Source organism: Vicugna pacos, chromosome 20 (assembly GCF_048564905.1).
Source record: "Vicugna pacos chromosome 20, VicPac4, whole genome shotgun sequence".
Classification (NCBI taxonomy): Eukaryota; Metazoa; Chordata; class Mammalia; order Artiodactyla; family Camelidae; genus Vicugna; species Vicugna pacos.
In genome coordinates this window covers 19,386,917-19,414,548 of record NC_133006.1, presented here as the reverse complement: position 1 = coordinate 19,414,548, position 27,632 = coordinate 19,386,917, and the positions used below count along the sequence as shown (strand labels likewise).

General features: G+C 44.8%; 1 protein-coding gene across 1 annotated transcript in view; it reads left to right on the top strand.

Annotated features, from left to right (window-relative positions):
* The window catches only part of TBC1D22B (TBC1 domain family member 22B), a 58,251-nt gene extending 34,849 nt beyond the window's left edge, over nucleotides 1-23,402 (top strand). The window contains exons 9-13 of the mRNA XM_006202051.3: nucleotides 5,513-5,619; nucleotides 6,080-6,155; nucleotides 8,404-8,531; nucleotides 8,821-8,916; nucleotides 21,414-23,402. Of these exons, the coding sequence (XP_006202113.1) occupies nucleotides 5,513-5,619; nucleotides 6,080-6,155; nucleotides 8,404-8,531; nucleotides 8,821-8,916; nucleotides 21,414-21,542 (536 nt within the window). The 3' untranslated portion in view covers nucleotides 21,543-23,402. The remainder of the gene's footprint in view (nucleotides 1-5,512; nucleotides 5,620-6,079; nucleotides 6,156-8,403; nucleotides 8,532-8,820; nucleotides 8,917-21,413) is intronic.
* Nucleotides 23,403-27,632: the final 4,230 nt, after the last annotated feature.

Below are 27,632 nucleotides of genomic sequence, written 5' to 3'. Positions count from 1 at the left end.
AGTGAGGATATGCCACTTCCCATTTTAATGCTATTGGTTTGGAGGGGGATGGGGCTGGTGCTGAACTTTTAAGCATTTACCCTGTTTGGGTCTTTACCCCTTTCCTCAAGATGCCTCGTGGCCCCCTCTTCACAGATGAAGCAGCCTCACATGTGATAGACAGTTGAGGAATATTTGAGGCTCTTTCCAGCAACAGCCATGCATATGGAGACGCCTAGTCAGCGTGCTGAGCTGAGCTGCTTTCAGCTAACAGTTGAGAGCAGTGTGTGCCTTTGGTGGGATGTCCAGTGCTAGATTTGCTGTCATGTAGGAGGTAAGTTCTCCAGGGGCAAGTTGTGACCTGTCATCTCTGGGACTGTAAGAGCACACACTTGCTCTTTCCCCGTCAGTGAGCCAAGTGACACATGTGTTTACTTGCTCTCTCTCATCTGATGCAAGAATAAGTGAGAAATTGTAACAGAAGAGAAACTGAGGTAGCCAACATAATCAACATGTTTGAGCCTAGACAAGGCACCTTTGGGCCCTGACATTGCCCTGGACTCGCCAGAGCCTGTTCACGCACACAGTATCATGGTGGCATGCTGCCTCTCTCTGTGGGTGGTCTTTGGGCAGGTCCTAGAAGGTGAAGTGTGTGGTCGACCTGGCCCTTCCCTTGCCCTCAAACCTGAATACTCATATAGTTTGTATTCATATAATCTGGTGTCCTATAGCCACCACTAAGAGACTGAGTTAACCGGCAGCCACCAATGTTTGCTAAATAAAAGTAAAAGTAATAGAGGAACATCAGGAAAACAGAGACAATTTGGTGGTATGTTGGTTTTTTAAATTTAATTTCATCCAAGGTATCATGACACATACACATCCAGGCTACTCTGCACCGGATGGTGGACGGCTGGAGTTGGACGCAGGTTTCAGTCCAACTCAATATTTACCTTTTAGTCACCACCCTGACTGACAGGCACAGGGTCAGGAAGGGCTCCATGGTCAGCTGCTTCCCTGTGTCTTTGAAGCAGCGTGTCTCCTCTCACACAGTCTGGAACGTGGTTTTTATGAAGCAGAACTGCCTCCCCGTGGATCTCTGCTCTGTAGGAACCTCAGAAGAAGTCTTCCCTCTCACCTCCTGGGGGAAACCAGCTCTCCTCACTGTCCTTTCTTTGTTGAGTGGTTTGGATTTTCTGGGATCACCTTGTCTGTGCTCACCTGTGTCTTTGTCTCAGCTGCTGCCATCAGATATTTTCATGAAAATGCCACCAACAATAAGTTTCTGTAGCACTTGAGCTACTTAAAAATTACTACATACAAGTGATCAGATCAATTCCTTGACACTTTTCTTAAAATTGTGTTTTTCTGGATGAAATACTTAATTCCTCTTTTATGAGGGTTTCTAGAAGTGTGGCTAAAAAGACTTACTTTTTTTTTTTTCCTTTTCTCAGTTTACTTTTGTGATCAGAAAATATTACGTCAGGTGTTCGTTTGAGGCCAGTATTAAAAAAGACAAAAAACAAAAACAAAGACAGGAATCAGGTAAGCTAGAGGCTTTGGAAAATAGACGGGCTGCCCACATTCTGATGCCTTGAATCCTCTCTCACCTGCTGGTCGGGGTGATTGGTTCTGACCCAACAGATCAGAAATCTAGGAATTGCCCTGCGATCACAGATAGTTCCTGGGAAATGCCTGGAGCAGTGAATGGGCAAGTTACTCTTGTCAGTTTCAGCAAAACCGGTTCTTCCGAAGCTTTCAGGGAGTTTTTGAGGCATGTGTGAAGCTAATTTGAGGCCCAGGACCTGGAGTTCTCAGAAAAATAAACACTTGACTGGGGCCACCACTCAGGTACCTTTTATCGGCTAGTAACGTTGGGCATGACAGCATGTCCTTGTCAAGCCCAGAGTGGGCAATTTGATTTTTATAAAGAGCTTTTGGTTTTCCTCTTTTTGGATGCTTTGCCTCTTAAAGCAACCATAAAATATCCCCTAAAATCTCATTCCCTCCAGCCAGTCCTGGCTGCTGAATGCTCTGTAATGACAACCAGAGACGCTGCCCTCATTCGAGACCGTGTTGCTGGCGTGGTTTCCCGTTCCAACTTCAATTATATGTTGAATTTTCTCAACTGGGACGTGTAATGAGCCTTCTGAACAGACTGTTTATGCTGAATGAAGTCCTTCAGAGAGCATTTGGGCCTCCCTTTCTCTGCTGCACTCAGCTCACAGTTTTTGACTGAATGTGTGAATGTCATCCTCCCAGCAGGCAGAACAGCAGAGCTACACTCTCCTCCCACTCTCTGAAGTGCTGGTGAGCTCTCCCACTGTCCGTGAAAGCAGAGGGCTAGCGGGGAGGCCAGGCATAAGGGCAGAACATGGGGAAAGCACAACCCCCAACTCGAGGCCCCAGAAGAGGGTTCAGCATCCTGTCTGTTGGGCCCTTTACTCCCTGGACAGCTAAAGGGTTGGAACTGGAACAGTTACTGAGAGCAGCATTGTACCAACTTAAACCTCATGTTACTGGATTTTCTTCTCCTGAAGACCAAAACGTAGAAATGGAAAGCTTTGAAAATTGACTTTTATTTTTAAGGTACATTTGGAATTAGGCTAGGTTTGGCTACAAATAACAGAGCTCTAAAATAACAGCGGCTTAAACAGGGTAGAGGCTTATTTGTTCCTCGTTTAATAAAAATGATACTAGCTAACATTTACATAATGCTTGTTGTATGCCTGGCATTGTTAGCACTTTTCGTGTATTAACTTGTTTAATCCTTACAATATCCGTTGACACTGGTAGGGTATTACCACCTTAACAGATGAGCAGTTGGGGCACAGAAGGTAAAGGCATTTGCCCAAAGCCTCATAGTAGCTCGAGATAACAGAGCCAGGATTTGAGTCACGCAGGCTGGCTCCAGAGTCTCTGCTCTTAACTGCATGCTATTCTGTCCGACAGAAAAGCCACAGGTCCCCGGGGCTGATGTGGCATCTGTGCTCCCTGTTCTTCTCAGGGAACCGGGCTCTTTGTTCCTTGTTACTCCACTGTGTGGGGTTTCCATTCCCAGCGTCATTGCTGCTGCAGTGTTCTGGAATGCTAGAGCGCCCAGGTAGGAAAAGACCCTTCAAATTATTGTGGAGCTCTGGATCTTCATTCGGGAAACATGTATGAATAGTGGGAGTGGCTTCATCTTGAGCCTTCTTGTGGGTTTCATTTTTTTCTTACAGCCCTATTTTCATAAAGAGGGCGCTACTGCCTGGGATGGTTAGTGTAGTCAACTGCACTTGCTAAAAAGGAGGGAGCGCTCTTCCTCGTGCCCTGCTGGGAGTCTGGTCCTGGAGAGTGAGTGGCCTGGCAGTCCTTATGGTCAGGTCACTTGAACCTGTGGCCCAGAGTAGTTCTTCTTTGGGTTCCTCAGGCCACTGTGTGTGGTAGTGGGAGTCGGAGGCACCTGGGCATCCATCCCTGGGGGGAATGGATATGTAAAGGGATGGTGGCATGTGTGAGACAGTGAACTAGAGAATGTACTGCAACGTGCAAAGATCTTAGAAATGTAATACGAAGCAAAAAGAAGAAAGACTCTGAGCCTGTGTCTTAGAGCCCAGTGTCATTTAATTAAATCAGGTGTGTGTATGTGTTTATGCACTCCCCCCCTCCCAAACAAACAATAACACTACATAATAAGTGTTTAAGGTAGGGAAAAAATAAAGATGATATTTCTCGGAAGGGATTTTTTTAAATGTGATTTCTCGAATGGACCTTTATATATTATCCGAAGTCTTCATTTCTGCAGGCTTAGTGTTTTACAAAATCTTGTTTGTTATTTGGTGGTAAAAGGCAGATGTAGTTAGCTGTAGCCCCGTTTTTCTAAAATAATGTGCATTTTTTCCTGACTATAAAAATTATGCTTATTGTAGAAATTTTGAATAGTAAGACTTCAAGAAAATAAAAATTCTTCATCCCTACCACCTGGGAGTAAGTGCTGTAAACCTTTGTGAGGTATTTTGTCTTTCCTCTGTGCTTATACAAACACATAAATATTGTATGTGCAGTTGAGAGCGTACCATAGATAATTTTGCACCTTACTCTTTTCCCTTAACGCTGTGGCATGCTTCCCCATGTCATTACAAATTCCTAATAAACGTCATCTAAAATGAACCATATCACACCTGCCGTGTGCCAGGCACTGTTGTTCGCACTTTACTTGTATTAACTGTGGCTCTGCTCCGAGTTCCCAGGGTTGTAGCTTTTCTGACAAATCACCCTACCCTTCCCAAAAGGGTTTTTACAGCCCTTGTCCATTATTAAAACACTGTTGATACAGGATGCAAATTCAAGAGTTGTTACACATTGTCCCAAGAAGGTCCAGTTGTAGGTCTTAATAGAGTAATAATTCTCATAAATGAATGGGCTAGATTCTGAATACATTTTGTCAAATGCCTGTGTCTCTCTGTAGGACCAGGGACTGCAATGAACATCCTGTTTTCAAAACAGGGCTGTAAGGAGCTAAGCTGCCTCTGGCACAGAACTCAAGGGCCTGAACACTTCCATGTGTGGCCTCTGACAGGCACGCAGAGGCCTGTGGACAGGGCGGCCTGCCCTGTCCACCTCTCTGTCAGGAAGGAAACATCGCATGGCCTCTTCCTTCCTCAGGTTTCTGGAGGACTCCTGTGTTCTCCGCACTTGCATCTCAGACTCAGAGAAGACAACTTCTCACTCCTGTCACTTAGTGTGGAGTTTCCATGAGAAACTTTTAAAAGAGGTCCCATGGCTAAAGAAGCTGGGGAAATGGTGGGTAGACAAGATTAAGGAGATTTACTTAAAGCACAATTTCTAATGACTTCTCAAGTCCTTTTGTATGGGTTTGTGAATCTCTGGGATGCATTTCTCAGCCGTATTTGTCCCCGGAACCTCTATTTTCTTGAGTGTCCTATAGGATTGAGGTTTCACAGAACCCATCTTGGTAACTACCAACTTGGTGAAATTAAATCCTGGAAGCTCCCGCATCTTCCTTCACACACTCGTCTTCACTTCTGAGTGGTGAGGCCATGGATCTGCCTTGTCAGAATTGGGGGAATCCATCTTTAAAATGAACTATGGGGGCTAACTGATCCCAGCTGTCCTCACTACATGTGAGTGTGAGTGTGCTAGACAGTTCACTGAATTTCTAAAATCAAAGAATTTTTCCAGACCATCTCCAGGGGGCTGGATATAATGCATTGAGCATTAGACCTGAAGCATTTTTTTCTCAAACTAAATGAACAAATAAAGAAGAAGAGAAAGATAGGTTGGACCCAGCGAAGTTGGTGTGAGAAATTACCTTTTCAGTGTTGTAATGAGATCCTCAAGAAGTTTCCTGGGACACATTTGCCCACCCGACAAGGTGGGGAGGAGGGCGGGCCCTCGTTCCTTGGCATTAGGTTAGCCTGGCTCTCTCCTGGCCATAAGGACCCCATTAAAGATACTAGACTCTATCTTTCTCTCTCCATTTTTAGAGGAAAAATGGACTTCTGGACTTTCTTCACCTTTTGTTTTACAGAAGAGGACGTAGAGAACTTTGATGTGACCAATCTGTCTCAGGACATGCTGCGAAGCATTGAAGCCGACAGCTTTTGGTGCATGAGCAAGCTGCTGGATGGGATCCAGGTGCGCTGGTTCTGCCCTCGTGGGCTGCCTGGCTCAGGGCTCCTGCAGGCCTTTAAGTTCCTCCTTGCTCTTCTGCATCAGATGGGGTTCCCCACCCAGCACAGCTCCTCTTCTCTTTGGGTGATCCAACTTTACCCTTTCATTAGCTTTACAGCTTTTGAAAGGCAATGGTCTAGTGTTCTTGGAGTCGGGAAAGTCTCCCTGTTGCCCTGCCTTTGTCATCAGACCTGCCCTGTCTCTCTGCTGTGCTCCTGGGCCACATGTTGTGTCTGCACAGTGCAGGGCTCTATCAGGCCTTCCCCACGCTCTGCTGTTCTGTAAGATTCCTTTGTTTCCCCTAAACACTGGCACCAGCTTTGGAAAAACAGCTTCTGCTTTTAAACATGTTTCAGTAAACTGGAGAGGTGGTAGCATGACTGTTTGGTGTCCCTGTTCATCCTGGCTTCTGTGTCATTTGCAGGATAACTACACCTTTGCACAACCAGGGATCCAGAAGAAGGTCAAGGCGCTGGAAGAGCTTGTCAGCCGGATCGATGGTAGGTTCAGAGGAGGAATTCTCTAGTAGTAGCACAGTACGATTCTGACGCAAGCCAGTGACACTTGTGGGTCGCATTCTAAGCCCCCATCCTGGCCATGACCCTTCCCAGTTCCCTCTGCTGCTGATGGCCCTGCACCCTTCCACATTTCAGGTGAGGTGAGAACTCTGGGGTTATCTCCAGCTCTTTTTTCTCCTTAGTTTTCTTCTCTCACCGAGTTCTGTCAGTCCTCCATCAGCATCTCTCCTCAGGTTCACTCTTCTCCATTTCCCCAGCCACAGCTCTGGTCCAGCCATGCTTGGATGTCTGCAGCTTCCTCCAGAAGGACTTGCCTTCTCCGTACTCTTTCCTCTTCCACACCTTCTGTCACACACCCACATCTTTCTAAAGCACTGTCCTGGTCATGTCGCCTTTGTGCTGTGAAACCTCCTAGCCCTCCTTTGCCTTTAGCATCAGGTCTGTAGTCTGACCTTGTCCTTCATGCGATGATGTGGCTCGGGACTCTTGGGCTTGCTGCAGGGTCCTCAGGTCTGGCTGATATCCCAGCAGGACTCCCCCTGCTCCCTATGACCTGTCTGGGCGAGAAACAGGAGGCTTCCAGTAATTCCTTGGCTCTGGCATGGAGTCTCGGGATGTTAGAACTAAAGGGCACTTGGGAAACCCTGCTGTGGACCGATGAAGAAATTAAGGCCCAGGGAGAGAAGTCAGAGTTCAATTTCATGAAGATCACGTGGAGGTCGAACAGCAAGTTCTCCTGTTAAGCGGAATCTCTAGCTCCAGTTAACTTGCAAAGCTTCTTTAGGAATCCACCTGTTACTGCATGACTATTAAATCTCATTTCCTGGTTTTCTGTCATGGATTTTTGGCCTCACCAAAGCATCCCCCCCACCCAAGACTGAAATTGCACCTCTTTCTCCTTCCCCATGTTCTCTTTCCATGAAAACCTTCCCTGATTTGTTCTGCTCACTCCAGCCTCTTTTTATGACTTAGGATTTCGATCTTCCCAACTTGTTTGCTTATTTACTATTGTTTCCTATACGTTGTATCTGGGGTGCTTTATTTCCTGTTTGCCTTATTGCCCCAACCCAGCTGTCAGCCCCATGGCGGGGCCCACGTCCAGCTCACTTGCACCCCTCACTTGGATCCTGGTACAGGGCTTGCACTAAGCTGTCTGACAGGGGCCAGGTTCCAGAGGGCCTGGGCTGTGGTTTTTGCCACTGTCTGGCCTGTCCTTTTTTTCCCCCTGCCCTCACAAGTACCTACTAAATAAAGGCGTAATACTTTAGGATAGTGGATTTTTAAATGTATATATCTTTATGCTTTGAATTACAGAAATAATACTTACTCATTACAAAAGTTCAGACAATTCAGAAAAACAAAAAATAAAAGGTAAAAATCCTCCTCCTTCCTCAAATTCTACTCCCCAGAATAAACCATTATTGATAGCTACTCTTTGAAAAATTGTCTGAAGTGTTTACTACATATGCCAGATGCTATTGTGAACACTTTTATTTTCTCACTTTGTTCTCCCCCAGACTTTCTGAGATGTGAATAGTTGTCCCCATTTTATAGATTAGGAAACTGAGGAGGACAGTGATTTTACCAGAAAACCCTACTGAGCAGTCTGAAGGGCTGTCCTGTCACATGGGATCAGGTTTGTTGGGGTTTGCTCAGAACACACAGGTTTGGAGGTTAGGAGGGAGCCAGTTAGTGTCTGTTGAATATGGTGAAGCAGTTTCTGGTGAATCACTTCGTGCATCAGTGGGAGAGCTGCCCTTAAGTGGAGTCGGTGAACCTCTTTCACTGACTGTTTAAGTCCCTGCTGGCTGCCGGCTGCCATCTGTCAGGGGTGCCGAAGAGAAACCCTCCCTAGTAGGAGGGTGGCCAAGGTGACCCCCACTGTCCCTTTCCATTCCGGCTCCTTCTCTAATGAGGAACAAGGTCACGCAGCCAAGTGAGCTTTATGTCTCCTGCTTTACGACTAGAGCAGCCCTACGGAGGAGCATCACTGGGATGTTAAAATAATTCTGCTACATGCGGGGCTGAGTTAATTATGCAGTGTTGCTGGGAGGTGGTGGAATCAAACATAAAGGATAGCTAGATGCTGATTTGGCCCCTGTGTGTCTGGCTTCCCCAGGTGGGGAAGGGGGATGAGAAACAGAAACTACCTGTTGGGCTCATGTGACTCTTTCAGGGTCCAGTCCCCTAGGTTGTGCTCAGGGGACCAATGGCACCTTCTCTGTTTCAGAGCAGGTACATAATCACTTCAGGAGGTACGAGGTCGAATACCTACAGTTTGCCTTTCGTTGGATGAACAACCTTCTTATGCGGGAGCTTCCCCTTCGCTGCACCATCCGCCTGTGGGACACATACCAGGTACCGAGAGACCCCTGCCCTCTCCACAGCAGTCTGTCCCTGCGTTGTCCGCTCCCTGCCCTGGTGTGTGGTGTAGCTGCTCCCAAGTTCTCCCTGTCTCCGTTCTACCTCTGTGTCTGCCTTAGCCTTGTGGGCAGGGCCTCTGCTAAATCTCTTTAGGCCTCTGTTTGCCCAGCCATGAGAAGGGTGCTACTCTGCTTTCCCACCTTGCAGAAGGATTGGAACTGAGAGGGCGGGCGTGGCTCCTTGTCAGGACTTGGAGACCTGACTCTGTTGTCTCCCTTCCCAGTCTGAACCGGAAGGGTTCTCCCACTTTCATCTCTACGTGTGTGCAGCTTTCTTGATCAAGTGGAGGAAGGAGATCTTGGACGAGGAGGACTTTCAGGTGAGTGGCCCGGAGCTCAGCCTGGGCTGGGGATCAGCATCAGAACGGGAGCTGTTTCTCTAGTGGAGCTGTGGGGATAAAAGGTGCCACAGCAGCTCCCTGGCTGGGAAAGAGTAAAGGAGAAAGGATGCTCAGAAGAGGTTGCCCTCTGCAGTGGCAAGAAGCCACTGAGGCCTAGAGTTCTTCAGTGTGAAAAGGATCTTAATGCCAGAAAGGCTGCAGAGCTCCTGGGCAGGGCTAAAAGACCTTTCAGTCATTCGCTGACAAGCATTTGTTGAATGTCTGCCCCATGCCAGGCACTGTTGAGGGCATTGGTTTTATCGAAGGTGAAACAGAGAACTCTGTTCTCATAGAACTTGGATACTAGTCGGGGAGAGACTTAACAATAAACAAAAGCATAGTAAATAGTGAATTAAAAGCAATGTTAGAAGGTGATAAATATTTTTTTTAAAAGAGCAGGTTAAAGGGATTATCAGGTGGTAGGACAGGTTGCAATTTCAGATAAAGTGGTTAGGATAGGCTCACGGAGAAGGTGACATTTGAGCAAAGGCTAGGGGAAGACGAAGGAGAGGCCATGTGGACATTTGAAGGGAGTGTCCAGGCAGTGGGAACAGCCATGGAAAGGCCTTGAGGCCTGCATGCCTGGGCTGTTTGAGCAATCATGATGGTGGCCATGGTGGCCTGGAGCAGAGTGGTCCAAGGGAAGAGTAGGAAGAGGTGAGGCCAGAGAAGTCATAAGGACTTACTAAGGAACCCAGATCACTGAGAGCTGTGAGGACTTTGGCTTTCACTCTGAATAGAAGGGGAGCCATGAGCAGAGGAGGGACATGATCTGACTCACAGCTTCAGAGAGTCACTGGCTTCTGTGTAGACTGTAGATGTGGCCAAAGTTGGAAGCAGGGAGACCACCCAGGATGCTATTGTGGTCTTCCAGGTTAGGCATGAGGGTGGCTTGGGCCTGCGTGGTGGAGTGGAGGTATGACAAATGGCCAAATCTTGCATATATTTTGTAAGTAGAGTCAACAGAAATTCCTGAGGATGAGTCACAATGACTTTATGGTTTATGAGGAGGCTGTAGGAGGTGCAGGTTTACGGAGGAAGGCCAGGAGTTCGGTTTGGGGCACGTCAAATTTTAAATGCTGTTGGACATCCAAGTGGAGAGGTAGAGCAGGCAGATTAAATCTGATGAGGCTGGAGTCGAAAGAGAGAGAAGTCTAGACTGGACATGTATATTTAGGAGCCTTTGGCTAGGTCGACCTTGAAGCTAGGGCACTGGCGGAAATCTTCAGGAAGTGTGAGTGGATGGAGGGAGAAGAGAGCCAGGCCTGAGCCCTGGCACACTCCTACCTGAAGAGGTGGATGAGCAAGGAGGCAGAGGGGGTGGCCAACAGGAGCGCAGAGTCCTGGAAGCCTGGGGTGGGGACGGAAGGAGACTGAAGAGGGGCTTGAAGGGTGGTGGGACCCCGGGCAGCTGCTGCAGGAGGCCCAGGAAAGGGGGCCGGTGGGTGGGGACTGAGGGGACAGACTGCTAGGCTCTGTGGTCTGCAGAGAGAAGGGCCTGGAGCTGGGTCCTGGTTGTTATCTCTCTGGGCAGCAGTGGGCTTTTGTTTTTCTGCTTTGTACATTTCTGAACTGAGCAGTTTGGGGGTTGTTTGTTTGTTCTTAATGGGCATATATCTCTTCTAAAAGCAGGAGGGGGAAAAGCCAGAGAAGGCTGAATGTTCTTCTGAGTTCTGACCGATACCGTAGGTGTTCTCAAGAGCAGCAGCATCCCCACGTGCCCCCCGGGCAGTCCCACTCTGTAACTGGTGTCAGGTGGTGAAAGTGCAGAAGCCTGTTCAGCACATAGATGGAAAGACAGGACCTGACTTGCCCGAGGAAGGGCTTTGGAAGAAAAGGAAAGAGTGGGCTTCTGTGAGTAGGTGCTGGCTGTGATGCCCAGGCGGCAGGCGGCAGATGTGGAGCCACGGCTTCTGCCAACCAGCATGTGTGACGCCCTAGGGTAAATGAGGACAAGGGGCCGGAATGGCCAGGAGCTGGGTGAGCTATCAATTTTGATAATATGGTTGAGGTAGAGCAGGATATCAAAAGCCTGAAGTCTGACTTGGTTATCATGAGCCCGGCTTACAGGCCCTGTCACAGGTGATAAAAGGGCTTCCCAGGTTAGTGCAGGGAGCTCGGTATGGCTTTCAGCAGTTCGTGGTGTTGACAGAACGTAGGGCAGTAGTCTGTGACTTTAAAACTGTGTCAGACTCAGAGATGTTCTTTCCTGGGCAGCACACTGGATTATCTGGTGGATCTGAGGTCTTTCTGCAATAACCCGCAGAATAACAGTGGGGCTTTTTGTCTGCTTCATTAACACCTCGGCTAGTCCCACTCGTTAGAGGAGTCTCACCTCCTTTTAGACTACACAGAATGGGTGATTAAACTGGATAATCTGCGAAGTTCCTTCCAACTCCATAGTTCTGTAATTCTATGAATAATAAAAGAAGAAGAGTGCCTGGCTGTGTTAGGAGAGACAAGCCATGTCCCTTGGGAGACAGAAGCATGGCACAGGTGTGAGGAAAAAGGACACAAGAGCTTTGTGCAGGATTGTGAGATACTGGCCCAAGACCTCTGAAGAGAAAGAAGCCCGTGCATCCCAGCTGCTAAAGGGCTGCCTGCAGCTGAATCACAGCGAAGGAAGCTTCGATCCTAGAGAGCCAAACAGGACTGGCCGGGGGGAGAGAAACTTCTAGGGTTAAAAGCTGAGTCACTCAAAGAAAAACCAGGTGAAGCAGCTGCAGAAATGAAAGTTGTGACAGTTTCAGCAGACCTGCCGTTTATAACCCTTAAGGGTACCTTTAATGCTGGTCAGGTAGAGTGCTGTCTGCCTTGGACATGAGTTCCCTCATTTGTAACCTCCATTCAGTGCCTCCATGTGCAACTGTGTATTGACAGCTCACAGCTTACCCAGCGGTGAGCCTGCAGAGGGCTGTACCTGCCTGAGGGGTCTGTCAAGGCCTCTTGTTGCACTACAGGTCCTGGGAGGAGGAGGTGGGCAAAGGGACTCTCTGGGGAACTAGGCTGAGCAGGTGAGAGAGTGAGCCCATCTGTCCTCGCCCCAGCATGCACTTGCTGGGCGCTGTCTTCCTGGTGGAGAGGTAGAGGGGAGAACGTTGCGGCTGCAGCCAGTGTGCAAAAATCTTGGAAGAGTTTTCTTGGCAGAGGAAACAGCCAGAGCAAAGGCTCTGCAGGGGTAGAAGGTTGAGGTATTGGGGGAGTGTGGCTGGAGTGTCCCAGGGTGAGAGGAGAGCATTGAAAGGACTGTTTTCGGAGAAGACCATGGGAAAGAGATTGAGCTTGATTCTAAAACAGGAGGGAAACTTTACCCCCATTCCCTGTCACATCAGCAGCCCCCAGCCCTAAAGCCTGGCTCAGTAATGTCTGGACCATGACCTGCACTGCTGTCTCTTTGGAGGTGGAGTGAGGAGGGGTGCCTTGGCCCTGCCCTAGAAGGCCAGCAGAGTGAACTAGGGAGTTGCAGTGGGGTACATGCCATTGTACATCACAGCAATGAAAGAGGACTTTCAGCGCCCACCCCCTGGCCAAGGCTAAACCTGAATGCTAGATAAGACTGGGAGAGCCACAGAGTTAGGTCACTGGAAGACATGTTTTTATTCCTGACACTCCATGGAGGCAGGTTGTGGGCATCAGACTTTGGGGGAGGTTAATGTAAAACCTAGGAGGGCAGTAAACCATTGAGTGAGTTCTGTGAGCCTCAGAGGGGGTTTTTGGCAGGCCTTCTGTGGGTCAGTGTACCACCACATACTTACAACCAGAACAAAAGGAGTTGCTGGCAGGGAGAAGGGAAACACCTCCAAAACTCAAACGTCTGTCTTGCATTTAGAGGAGCATGAGCTATGCCAAGTAATGGGCACTCAGAAAACCAGCAGAGAGAAAATGTGTTCAGGCTGGCAGTGGTTCTGTGACAGTGGGGAGGGCCTCCTGAAGAACAACCCCCCACCCCCACCACCTACAAGTGCTCCAGGGAGCAGCTGTGACCCTGGACAAAGAGAACAAGCAGGTTCCCAACCGCACTGGCTCACGAGATCTTTGATCTGATATGCTCCATCAGTGACCCGGAGCATCCACCGACATTAGAGGAATCAAACGTAGTAGAGCAAGTTCAAGTTCAGGGGAGCGACCCAAGAGCACAGTAGCCATGGCCTTCACACCATTCTGTACTGCAGCATGGCCATCCTTATTGGCCAGTCCGTCAAGGTCGAGTTCTGTGATCCCTTCCCTAGCATTTCAAGATACACATGCATATTACACCAGGGGCCCAGGCCTCAGAGCACAGTGAGCAAGCAGCTCGAAGACAGGGAGCAGGTGGCAGCTGCCTTGGAGACACCCATCTGCTGGAGGGTGTGAACCGGTGCCTGTTGACCACTCCTGGGCCTGGCTTTTGGCACCTAGGTCTACCCAGGGCTCACGGCCTTGTTTTCCTGAATCACTGAAATGAGAAACTAACATTTTTTCATTTTATAATAAACCTTTAATTGGTATTAAAGGCAAAAAAGGAATATTTGTAGAGAATAAAGTAACCCACAGGAAATATGAAAATCACTTGACCATAATGTAATGTATCTAGAAAATTATTGCCTCCACTTTACAATAAAATTAACTAACTTTTCTAGATTTTCTTCCACAGCCTCTTCTGTTCTTTTTTTTTTCTTCTATGTTATGCCCCACTTCTCTTACTCGAGGCAAGCAGTCTATAGTATGGTGGTTACGGGCACCAGCCCTAGAACCAGATTGCCTGGGTTCACATCCTAGCCCAGCACTACTCTGTGACCCCAGGCAAGTTCCTTAATCTCTACCTCAATTTCCTCATCTGTAAAATGGAGATAATAATTTCCTAGCTAGATTATTTTATGTAAGTCAGAGAGAACAGGCACCTGAGCAAATGCCTGGCCATCTACAGCCTAAAAAGTCCCCTTGGCAAAAGCAGCATCTCTGAGAGTCCAGGAGAGCCTGGGACCCCACAGAGACGTCGAGGCAGGTGCCAACAAGCCCTCAGATGGCTCTGAAGTGCTACTGAGAAGCCCCTTGCAGGGGACTCCAAGACCAATAATCAAAGTTCCTTTAAATACATGAAAAGGGAACTGGCAGGGGAGTTGGTGGGACCAGGTAATGATCTTAAACCAAAGTAGCAGCTGTTCTCAGAATCCTTTGCTTTAACCTTATGGAAGAAAACCTTGGAGAGATGCCCACTCTGAAAGTGACGGGTCAGAGTTATTAAATGAAAATAGTGCTAAGCCTGTGGGATTTTCCAGTCCTAAATAACAAACTAAATGTATATAAATCCCTTGAACCAGATGGCATCCACCCACAACTTGTCCAGGAACTCAAGGGTGGGATTGTGGAACATTGTCCAAACGCCGGCCCCATCTTCACAGATACCCGCTGAATTGCCAGTTTGAATCCTGCCCGGAAGAAGGGTTCAGAGGGAACCCTGGGAACTAACAACCGTCCACCCAGAGCAAGCTGGTGTGAGAACAGGCATGATTCCTCAACACGTAAAGCAAACAAGCCGTGGAGGGGGACTCGACATGGCTGTCTCTGAGGGCAAACTTGCTAAATGCACTAGGTGCTTTGACGCCAGGGAAACCAATGAATAACTTAGAGTCTGAAAAAGTTTACATACAAGGACCTGTTTTTGAAAGTTTTTACTGAGACCAAGGGAATTGTTTTGCTACCTCACTGATTCTCAAAACGAGGGATTTGTTTTAAAGTACTTTGACTAGGAAAGTATTTTACTTGCCTGAATACATTTTACCTTTGCAAAGAATGTTCCAGTGTGCTAAGGTGATTCTACACACAGTATCATATTTAATAGTATACATTTTATGCAGCCTTTAAGTTCCTTTGCTGTTAATTATTACATGTCCTGATGGTTGTGCTTGGACCTTATCACTGAGTAAAATTAACCACTCCTCCAGATTTCCTTCAAACAGCCTCATCTGTGACTTCTTTTCTTTTCATTCCTTCTGTGTTATGCCCACTTCCCCTTAACTTACTTCAGGTCGGCAGTATATCGTATAGTGGTCCTGAGCACCAGCTCTGGAACCTGGTGGTCTGGGTTCAGATCGCAACCCAGCACTCCTCTGTGACCTGAGGCAAGTTCCTTAACCTCTGTGCCTCAATTTCCTCATCTGTAAAATGGAGGTAATAAAATGTGCCTCATAGAGTTGATGTGAGGATTCACTGTGGTAACACAGTGCACATGTAAAGCATTTAGGACCTCATCTGGAAAGCAGTAAGTGCTCAATAAGTGATAACTACTGCTGTAATGATCAGTATCCTTCATTATCTCCCTCTTCCTCACCAGTTCTTCCATCTGTTGGACACTCTTTAATGAGGTTTCCCTGTACTTTTTCTTACCAGGGTCCCTGCATATTGCCTACTACCCCTTCTCCTTTGGCCCCTAGTCTAATTGTTGTCTTCCCCTCACCCCCTCACACATGGCTCAAATTCTTCCTCTGCCATATTCCTTTTCCTCTGGGATCCAGATTCTCAGCAAGTACCAGGGACTGGCCCTTTTCTGCTTTTTCAGCCATTCACAGCATTTATTCTGTGAAAGCCATTGCCCCTTCCATTAACTTACAGTCACTCTCTGCTGCTTGTCCCACGAGCTATCTTCTCATGGCTGCAGTGTTTCAACTGACTGCATGTTATGCTTAGTGCTCCTAGGAGCTGGCTTTGTAACAATATTCAGTTGCTCCCTGCCCCAGCAGTGTGTCTCTTCTGTACCCCTTGATTAAAGTACTTGATTTGTAATTAATGCCTTCTTTCCCCACTCATGATTATTTGGTTTCTACTTTATCCCAAATTTACCAACGGGCAGGGTTTTCCATTGCTGCAGCTCTACGTGGGAGGTGTAGTTCTTAGGCATAGCCACCAGGTGGCAGAGTGGTTCCTCACACCTAAGTCTCATGGCCGTCGGGGGAGGTGGGAAGGTTACCTTAGTCAAGGGTAGAATTAGTTCACGGCTTCTGGGAGATTTCTAGCAAGACTAGAAGAGTTGGAAATTACAGGGAGATCCTGTTTTAGCAAAAAATATTATTTTCTGGAGAGATCACCCCTTTGTTGGTTGTTTTTGTTTACCAATTGTGCAAATATATATAACGATTATAGAAAGATTAGAAAATACCAATAAGGAAAAAGAAAAAAAAAGTACCTGAAATCTTACCACACAAAGGTAATAGATCTCCTTTTAGACATTTTGCCATACTAATCTATATGAATAAATACCTACTGTACATATGTTAATGGAAACATTTTGTATATTTTGTTTTTGTAATCTCTTGTTATTACTGTACAAAATATAGTGGTTGTTCTATAATGTCAAAATATATATATACAGATCTACATAATTTCCTTCATTTTTATAATTTTTGCTCATTACATGAGTACATGCTTGTGCAGAAATTGTGAAAACATTAAAATAATTTGGCTGCAGAGTATTCCATTTTACAGATTTATCCAAATTTATACAATGAAAGGTCACTCTGTGTGATGCCTAGGGGTTTCCTTCCTTAGGATCTCACTGTTACGTCTGCATCTCAGATGTGCTTTTAATCCTTCAAGGGCTTTTTAATCCCTCTAGTGGTAACCCCAGACCTGCTTGCCTGTTGGAATTATTGGAGGAGTGTGTAAAAGCTGTGGACTGCCGGGTCCCATCCCAAATTTTTAGAATCCAGAACTCCAGGAATGAGACTTGGGTCCATGTATTTCTAAGAGTTCCTGCCATCTATTCAGCTCTTGCAGTGTGGTTGGAACCAGTGGCTGTGATGACAGGTGAGACAATCACTTAAAGCCCTAAGAGTCTCACTGAGGCTCCAGGGCCCTGGAATCTTCTTACTGGTGTTCTGGGTGAGGCTAAGCAAGTATCATTCCTTCAGCTCCCCTTCCTTGAAAGGTGGGGCCTGGTTTTGAGTCAATATGGTATATCCTCAAGAAACAGGATTGCAGTTTGACTTCACCCAGCAAGTTGATTGAAAGTGGGAATGAAATTCTATGTCGGGGGAGAATATAGCTCAGTGGTAGAGCACATGCCTAGCATGCATGAGGTCCTGTGTTCAATCCTTAGTACCTCCATTAAAAATAAATAAATAAATCTAATTACCTCCCCCCCAAAATAAAAAAAAATCATAAAATTTAAAAACAAAGGAATTTCTATGCCAACAAAAGTGATTTGCACCAAAAAAAAAGTTTTCCAATGAACGAATAAAGCTTAAAATGTTAATGTTAATGTGGACACTTAGGTGTTTAAAGGGAAGTTTAAGACTTCTTGTTGGCTGTGGTATGGATCAAGAGAAGGGCAAGCTACAGGAGCCAGGGCACTTTAAAGTAAGGCCCATGTTTAGAAATCTGGGGATCCCTGGACATTAGTGGAAAAATAATTAGTTTTATTTTCAATGACCACTAATTCAACATTAGTATTTCCTACAATAATGACTGTAGACAGCAAAACAGTAAAATTAGCAGTGCCTGTCTTTTTCACTGACTGCAAGTATTTTCATATCCTATCAAGTTGTTTCATATCCTATCTGAAAACATTGTTTCCATTCTTTACTTCTTTGAAATTATGGTAGTTATTTAATCTGCCATTAGTCTTGTTATAGAATATATTAATAACGTACATATGTTGTAGTGTCACAAATTTGTTTTTAAAATATTTTGAGAATTATAGTTCAATTCAACCTGTCTTCTTTGTGGTACTATGTGTTTTATATTTTTAAAGCCCTTATTCTGAGAAGGGATCCATAGGCGACATCAGACAGTCGGAGAGTCTGAGGTACAGGAAAGGTTAAGGCCTGGATAATAGAGAGCCTGCCAAAGTTAGAATAAAAGTTGACTCCCTGAGATGGAGGCCGGCAAAAAGAGGCAATACCTTTAACAGTTTGGGTGGGAGTGGGGCACTTGGGGGGATGAATAGGAAGCAGGAGAGAAGAATCAAAAGGGCCAAAGTTCAGGGAGTCCCCGAGGAAGGGTTTTATTCTAAGGGCAACATTTAAAAAAAATACATTGAAACAGAAATTGTGGTTCTCTTTATAAAAAGAAGAAGAAAAGAAAGCTTTGAGGCTGATGAAGAACTGAGGCAAGGCAGAACCCAGTGAGAATTGGGTACTGTGTGAAATGCACACTCCAGAGATGCTCAGAGCAGCTAAAAGTTGGGGTTTTTTTTTAAAGCATTGTTAACATCTGGGTGGGCTCAGTGAGTATCGGCAAGTGGTTGGGTAGCTGGTCTCACTGAGTGAATTTCAGTAACAGCGATGTACTGGAGGAGGTGTTAACTTGGAGAGTGTCGGAAAGAGAGAGCAAGTGGATGCCAGCATCTGTGGATGGGGAGAGTGAGATGTATAGAGAAACTCGTGGCCTGGTTGCTTTCTCACTGTGCTCTTTTATGGGTTCACCACCATTTTGACTTGTGGCTTTGAGTTCTGTTCTCAGGCCTGGAAACCTCAAGGATAGGAATTACAATGAACGACGTTTGTTTAGTGAGAGTGTTCAGTGCTGGTGGAGATCTAGGGAAATGAGTATTTTTCTGGATGAGCTTAAGTATCTTTAAAATGTTCATGCCCTTTGACGCAGTAATTTCATTCCTAGGAATTTAGCTCAAGGAAATAATCTGAAATATGGCTTTATGTACAAAGCTGTTCATTATAATTTCATTACAGTGAAAAGCCAGAAATGATTAAATGCTCAAAACAGGAAGATACGGAGTAAAGTATGGTACATCTGCATCCTGGAAAATTCTTTGGCTGCTGAAAATGTCTAAAAGGAGTTTTTAATATTAGAGGAAATATTTATGATAAATGCTAAACAGATTCAAAATTATTTAGAGAAAATGTTTCAGCTGTATAAAATGTGCAGAAAAAGGACTGGGAAGAAATACGCCAAAATGTTTGAAAGTTGCTTCCTCTTGATTATGAAGTTAAGGGTAATTTATTTTCTGCTTTTTCACTTTTTACAAAATAAACAAAACTTCCACAGAATATGTATTAATCAGAAAAGAAATGTCCTGTCATACAAGTAATATACAAAGACTTTATTATAATAATTGAAAACAAGGGGCTCAAAAGGTACAGAAGTATAATGAGAAAAAAGTGAAAGTCTCCCGTCCCCAAAGGTAACCACTCTTAACAGTTTACCACCTAACTATCTAAAATTTTTATATTCATATATGTATATACAGATATATGTTGTGTTTTCTCTTTTGCCTGAGTGGGATCTTACTAGAAGTATTTTTCTGCAACTTGCTACCCACCGCCCCCAAATGTCTTTCGTATCTTTCCACCTTGGCACATGTAGTTTTGCTTCAGTTTATAGGTGCTGCCTTCTAGTTCATGATGTGGATAGCTGGTTTATCTAACCATTCCCATTCTGATGGACACTTTCCTAGTGTCCTTTTCCCCACTATTCGAAGCAGTGATACAATGATGCAGTGCATACCCTGGTACAGGAGTGTGAGTATTTTCCTAGGAGAGGAGCATAGGAGTAGAGTTGCTGAATCACAGACCATGTGCGTTTCTGATTTTGATAGATATGGCCCGTGTTTGTTAAGATGATATAAACTTGTCTCCTGTAACCAAGACCTAAAAATAGCAGTGGCTTAAAACAAGGTAGTTGTTTACTTCTCTTCAGTTAACAGTCTAAGTGTAACAGCCCAGGGCTCACATTACGGCTCCAGAGTGGCAGGGACTCGAATTTCTTCTCTCTTCTTGCTCTGCCATCTTCAACACATAGCTTTAATCTTATGGTCTAAGATGACTGCTTCCACTCGTCCATTCATACCCATTTTCTAGGAGAGGGAGAAGGAGACTTCTAGGGCAGAACCGAAGAGTTACCCTGTCCCCTAAATTGGCCAGAACTTAATCATAGTGGCCAGACATAGCAGTGGTGTGCATAGGCTGCTTTGTGCCCAGCTAGATGTTCTTTTACTGAGGGAAGGATTTACTGAATTTCGTTAAATATATGCAAGACCTCCACATTGACAATTGTAAAACATTGCTGGAGGGTGCAGATCAGCCAGAGGCAGCGTTCTAGCATGTTGTTGGGCCATTGGCATTTTGTACGTTACCTATTCACATCCGTTTTTTCCATTTGGTTGTTTTCCTTTTTTTCTTACTGATTTATAAGTACTCCTTTTTATTTTGGATATTAACCTTTTGGTTTTTATAAGTATTATAAATATGTTCTTATAGTCAGTTTCTTATATTTTAACCTTGTTTTTGTACCTCTTGGCATACTGATATTTCAGAATTGTTTCAAGTCTGTCAGCCTCTTTATGTCTCTGAGTTTTGTCTTGCTACTATCACTTTTACAATCAGAAAAGTAAGAATATCCAGTTCAGAAAGAGAGACAGAGAAGGAGCACAAAGCAGCAGCAACCGCATGGATAACTAAATTACAGAGATAACCTAAAACCTCACATTCATTTTTTATTCTGATATCCTCTCATGGAGCTATTGGAGGGACCTGGGCTTTGAAAACTGAATAGGATTTAGATAGGTAGAGGAGAAAGGAGAAGATATTCCAAGTGAAACAGATATCATAGATTAAACCCTGGAGCACAAATAAACGTGGCTGAAGTGGACCTGGCTACATGAGGCATGTATGCTGGAAACAGTGGGAAATAAGCTGGACAAGGTAGGTTGAGGACAGTCTTAGGAGAACAAGGTGAAAGGAGGATAAGTAAGACAGTGATTACAAGTGAACATTGGGATTAGAGAAGGATGCAAAATGCAAAGATGTCAAATGCAGCAGTCTTATCAATAAAGGGCTTTTTTAGGGGGAGGGGAGGGAGGTAATTAGGTTTGTTTGTTTGTTTATTTTAATGGAGGTACTGGGGATTAAACCCAGGACCTTGTGCATGCTAAGCACACGCTCTACCCGCTGAGCTATACCCTCCCCTACAGGGCTTTTTTTTTTTTTCAAAGGAAACAAATCAAGTATTAATAAAAGGGAAATGATTGAGTAAATTAGGATATAGCCACATCATGGAATACTAACATTGAGAATAATTATTTTTGAAAGCTTCATGGAAAAGCACAAAAATTATAGTAAAGGATGATTAAAAAGCACATAAAATCATAATTATGGTTGCAACTATTTAAAGAAATCTGTATGTGAAAAAAGACTGAAAAGGAATACTTTGAAACTGAGAGGTTTATTTGGATGATGAGTGATTCTCTTTCTCTTTTAAATATCCTTATTTATATTCTTATTTATTGTTACCATTCTCTATTGACAATATTTTTAAAGGTGGGTGTTAGTGGCTCAGAGACTCAGCAGAGGCTTTTCTATTCTTCCTAAAGGTGAACTAGGGGCCAAGGACGGTGGGCTGCCTGGGAGGAGGGAGTTCAAACCCTTGGGATGTGTGATCCAGGAGACACAAGGCTCCCTTGGTCTGTAGTCCTGCAATGATACAAGTCCTTTCTTGCGTTCCAGGGTCTCCTCATGCTGCTGCAAAACCTACCCACGATACACTGGGGCAACGAAGAGATTGGGCTGCTCCTTGCTGAGGCATATAGACTCAAGTACATGTTCGCCGACGCCCCCAATCACTACCGCCGATAGGTGCTGTCTCCCGCGGGGACCCAGACTGCCCCCACCTCTGATGGCAGTCTGATCACCGTGGCCACTGTGCGAGCCGTGGACTCTGGCCAGGAACCACTCCTGCTGTAAAAATCTCACATCTGCCGCCCAGGTCTTAACTTTTTGGCGTGCCTGTCCACGACTCCACGTCTCTGGATGGGTCTCTTGGACCACTGTCAGTATTCCATGACACGTGGATGGGCCCAGCACTGGGAGAGGACAGAAAAGGAGGTACAGGGTTGTCTACCCCTTTAAAAGAAACTGGACCCAAGAAGGGGAAGGCTCAGGGTCTCCACTCACATTGCCCGACATGGACTGGCTGTCTCTTGCCTCCCAGCCCCAACTGATACTGTTGCTTCTTTGTGACATAGTTTGATTTGATCGCAGGTCAGAAACGCCTTATGTTTTCAAAAGACTCCGGGCCCCTCTCCCCAGTTCCTAGCTCTTCCCCTTCTGCCCAAGTCTGAGCCTGTGAGGGGCAGCTTTTTAAGACCATTGTTCTCAGATGGACGAGGCACTGATGCTTATGACTCTGGGAAGAGGCCTACACCCAAGGGCTAGGAATTTTATTTTTCCTTTTCTCACCAGATGTCTGTACGTGTGCCTACGTTTGTGTGTGTGGGCAGACACACCCATTGGCATTTAGTTACACGTCTGAATAACCTGTGTTCAGACTAGCTCCTTCACAACCAGCTGCGAAGAGCCCCAGTGACCAAGTATACAAGAGTCCCTAGAGAAGGATCAGGGCAGGGCAGGGAGAAGGGGCTTTTTACCTCTCCAAACCCTTTTTCCATGATGACCCACTCCAAGATATTATGTGTAAATTGTGTTATTATGTATATGGGTAAAGATGTACAAATATATGTCCTCTTTGTAGAAGATATGATTTTATATTTATAATGTGCATCAACACGTGAAAGCAATCTAGGTCACTAGCACAGATGAAGTTGCCAGGCAGGTGGCTCAGCACCTCCAGGCTGGTTTCTGGGCGCCCTCCTATGAGGGAAGTGAATGCCTGTCTGCTGGAGCGAGCTCAGCTCAGCAGGTGGAGCTGCCCTGCTGACCGGGGCAGCCATCCCCAGAGTCAGTGTCCCAGAGTTTTCTCTCCTGCCCTCTCCCCACCTTCCCAGGCCCTTGTGGAGCAGCTACCCTGTTCCTTCCCCCTCTGCACCAGTCAGAGCTCCCCCTTCACCCCTAGCAGCCTTCCAGAGAGAAGACTACAGAGGCAGAAGCCCTTCTGCATGTTTTTAGCCGCTGCCTTTCCCCCAGAATCTGGGGAGGGCTTTTGTTTTTACATTTTTTTAAGTTAGCATTGTGTTCAAGACAGAAGCTGTGACTGACGGTTAGTGCCAAGGAAAGGGGTTTCCTGTGTGTCCCTGGGGTCTTGAGCTCTTCTCAAGGAGAGGCGTTCAGTGTCCCCCATTGGCACCATTGCACCCCACACAGCTCACGAGCTGTGTGACCCATGTTGGATGTTGGGTGTTTGGTGGTGGAGAGGCAGGGGGGTGGTGGTAGGCTGCCATCATGCCCTTGGAAAGCCAGGCAGCGTCCCCAGTGGGTAACGCCCTGAGTCTGCCAGTGAAGCCCACCCCGCTGGCCTGTGGCATTTCTCATCGGGAACTGTTTCTCAGGCATTTTTTCCAGCCCTTTCCTTTTCCCCTTCAGTGTGCCTCAATAGTCTCCTTCACAGAGTGAGAGGGCTGTGACCCTCCCTCAACTGGACTAATTAAAGAAAGACACTTGTGTTCCCAAGTGGTGGTTTTATTTTTTTAGTTTTTATGTTTGTATGGGAAATTGTGGATAAAGTGAAAGAACTGTAAATAAATAGTGTATTTCCTCCTCCACTGCTAGTTTTTCTCTTACGGATTTGTGTAACCTGGGACCTAATATCTCCTTTTCTCAGATTCTTCTTGCCAATACCAGTATGGCGGACAAGCTTTCTGTAGGGCAAGAAGATCAGGAGGCAGCCAACATTGGCGAGTACCTGCTCTGTGAAGGATGTTTTGGAAACTACAACAGCAAGGAACCTGGTTCCTCATAGCTAACACCCATACGGCGCCTTGCCGTGTGCCAAGCACTGAGGAGAACACTTTGGGATTATTTCCTTTATCCAACAGGGGTTTATAATCAATGGAGGTTAGAAAACGGACTAGAATTTCAGTGCTGGATGAAAGCCTAGAGATACCTAGTTCAACAACCTCATTGTTCGCAGAGGAAAAGCCAACCCAAGGCTAAGGAGGGGAGCATCAGAGCGAGAGCTAGAGGGCAGGCCTTCCGGCTTCCTGCACCAAACCTTGTAGAATTAAAATGTGTTCAAAGACTAGCTCTCCATTTAGGATCTTCATTCAGGTTTCAGTTCTGGTTGTTGGTTGGTTTTCTCTTGGTAACCTTACTGTGAAGTGTCTCAGGAAAGGCAATTGACTGCATTTTTCTTCTACAAAGAATAGATTGGAATGGTGGTTTCTCCACCCAGAACGTCTTCCTGGGATTCACTGGAGAATGTTTCTTGGTTTCAGTCATTAGGAGCTATATTAGGATTAAATTTAGCAAGATGCCACAGATACCAAAAAATAACAGCGGCTGACACAACATGGGGATTTACTTCTCCCTCACATAAAAGTCCAAAAGTAGGCAGCCCAGGGCTGGTGTGATGAGTCTGTTTCACAGAGTCTTCAGGAACCTGGACTCCTTCAGGTCTGAATGGTCAAGAAGGCAGCTAGCACTTCAGCTACTACATCTACGTTCCAAGCAACTGGGTGGATTAAAGAAAGGAGCCAAAAAAGAATGAAGGAAACGTGCAAGTAGTGTTTTATAGACAATTCCGGAAAGCTGCTTCATAATACCTGCTCTGAGATGACTCACAGGCCAGAGCTTAGTCCCATGGTAGGTCACACCTAGTTGCAAGAGAGGGTGGGGAATTAGTCTATTCCATGCAGCCATATGCTTGGCTCAAAATCAGGACTCTATACAATGGAGGAAGGGGAAAATAGATCATTAGGGTTCAAGTAGCCATCTTTGCAATAAGAACTTATGAAAATAAAGACCAGATTTCCCCTAAGCATCTGGGAGTAGGTGATGGATCTGGCTGAACTTCAAGTGACTGTTCACAAGTAACCTTGGAATTTAACCTTTTTCATAAAACATGGACAGTACTTCTACGTGATAGTATTTGGACTGAGGCCATTAATTGTTCCTGCGCCTGGTAGAGAAAATAACTGACCTGGACTTACCTTCATTCAAAAATTCTGTTTTTCATGTACATGGGATGTCAAGCATTTTCTGAAATATGTTTGACCATGGTTAGGAAATGTGTGAAAACTTTCAAACTAATCCTGGCATAGTCTGATCTATAATTTATCCAACCTCTCTGCAATCAAAATCTCTACAATTCTACTTAAGTCAGCCCCACCTCTGTTTTTATTCATCTGTGAAGGAACAATGTCCCAGATTCCTCAAATAGTGACCTCTGCTCCTAGAGGCATGAGCCTCTTGTTGACAGCATTTGGCTTGTCTTAGATTGTACTTTGCATGTTGCACAGCTTTGTAAATCTTCGTGGTTAGAGTCATACCTCTCTCCTCAGGACTTCCAACACTCCCTTTCTGTTTGGAGACAGTTTTGAAAGCTGCCATGGACACCAAGGAGAGGATACATTAGACTCACGATGAAAAGATGAGATTCACACAGAATCAGAGAACATAAAGCACATTATACAAAACCAGGCTCTTTGGAGCCTGTGCCAATTTGCCAGGGTAGCCACAGCTACAGCCAATTGGAGTGGCTTCCTATTTTGGCAAAGGCTGAATTAGAATTCTTGGAAGCAAGGAGAACCCTTGCTTACTGTGGTTCCGCAGGTGGTTTTGAGCTGTGGCTTCTGGGTGATGAGTGTGAAACTCCCTGCTTGAATTGACAGCTGAGGTGGGGAGTCTGGGAGCCAGACCTTGGGGACTCACCACTTCTGCTGTTGGGATACTAAGCTTGTCTCTATAGTGACCCTAACACACCTGTCCCACCTGACCCAGCTCTCCAAGAGGAAAACCCAGACCTGCTCTTCAAACCTCTGGTCTGCAAAGTTTTTCTCCATGCTTTTAACCTTGTCTTTATGTTTATGTGGGTTTCATAGAGACAGGATATAGATGGGTTTTGTTCTCCAATCCAATCTGACAGTCTCTTCTTTTTAACTGATGGCATTTAGACTATTTACAAGTAATATATTTTTAAAATTTTTTATTTGTTTTTTTGGCGGGGAAGTAATTTGGTTTACTTATTTGTTTATTTTTAGAGGAGGTACTGGGGGATTGAACCTAGGGCCTTGTGTATGCTGAAGCATGCATTTTACCCCTTGACCTATACCTTCCCTCTCCCATTTACAAATAAAATAAATATGGTTGGATTTAGGTCTACTATTTTATTTGTTTTCTGTTTGTTCCCTTTGTTTTTTGTTCCTGTCTCTCCCCTTTCCTGTCATCTTTTGGATTATTTGAATTATTTTTAGCATTTTATTTTAATACATATATTGGCTTTTGGTTATTATCTCATATTTTTTAAGAGCTTGCTCTAAGGGTTACAATATACATATCTAACTACTTACAGTTACTATTTTATCACTTCAGGTAAAATGTGGAAGCCTCATAACCATATAGTTGTTGTTCCCTTCCCCTTTTATGTTATAGTTGTTGTGTGAATTATGTTGAGATACTTCGCAAATGTCACCAGATACTAAGTTTCATTCTCAATAGTTACACATATTTTAAAGAATTTAAGAGGAGACACTTACCATTTGTGTGCTTCCTTGATCCCTTAAGTCCCAAGTTTCCCTCTGCTATTATTTCCCTTCAGCCCGAGAAACTTCCTTGAGCACTTCTCTTATAGCAAATATGCTAACAATTCTCCTAATTTTCCTTCACCTGAGAATTATCTTTAATTTGCCTTCAGTCCTGAATTTATTTTCTCTGGATACAGTTTTCTTTCAGCAATTTAAAGATGCTGTCCCGCTGTCTTCCTGCTTCCACAGTTTCTGTTGAGAAATCCACTGCCATTGAAATCATTGTTCTATATGTAATTAATCATTTTTCTCAGACTGCTTTTTAAAAAGTTATAGCACAGTATACACACACATGACATAAAATTTGCCATCTTAATTTTTAAGAATACTGTTCAGTAGTGTGAAGTACATTCACATTTTTGTGCAACTGTCACCACCATCTATCTCCAGAACTCTTTTTATCTTACAAAACTGAAACTCTGTACTAATAATAGCTGTCTATTTCTCTCTGCCCCCACCCCCTGGCAACCACCATTCTACTTTCTGTCTCCATGAATTTGACCCCTCTAGGTACATCGTGTAAGTGGAATAATAACAGTATTGTTTTTTTGTGACAGGTGTTATTTCACTTATCATAATAAGGTCCTCAAGATTCATCCATGTTTTGGCATATATCAGAATTTCTTTCTTAAGGCTGAATAATATTCCATTGTATATATGTGTGTGTATATGTGTGTGTATATATATATGTATATATATATGCCATATTTTGTTTTTCCATTCGTCTGTCAATGGTCAGTTGGCTTGCTTCCATTTGGGGGGCTATTTTGAATAATGCTGCTATGAACATGAGTACATAAATATCTCTTTGAGACCCTGATTTCAATTCTGTTGTGTATATATCTAGAAGTGGAATTGCTGGATCATATGGTAATTCTATTTTTAATTTTCTGAGGAGCTGCCATATTGTTTCTCAGACTGTCAAGATTTTTCTCTATTTCTTTGGGTTTGATTATGTGTCTGTAGGTTGTTCTGTTTTTTGGTTTTTGGAGGGTTTTTTTTGTTTTTTGTTTTTGCATTTATCCTGTTAGGGTTACACTTAGTTTCTTGAATCTGTAATTTCATGCCTTTTACCAAAGTTGGATGCTTTCAGCTACTATTTCTTCAAATATTTCTTTCTGCACCAATCTCTTACTTGTGGGACTCTAATGACAGGAATGTTGAACCCGCAGTCTCTAAGACTCTTGTTCATTGGAGTTTTTTTTAATCTTTTTTTTCTTTCTGTTCTTCAGATTAGATACTTTTTCTT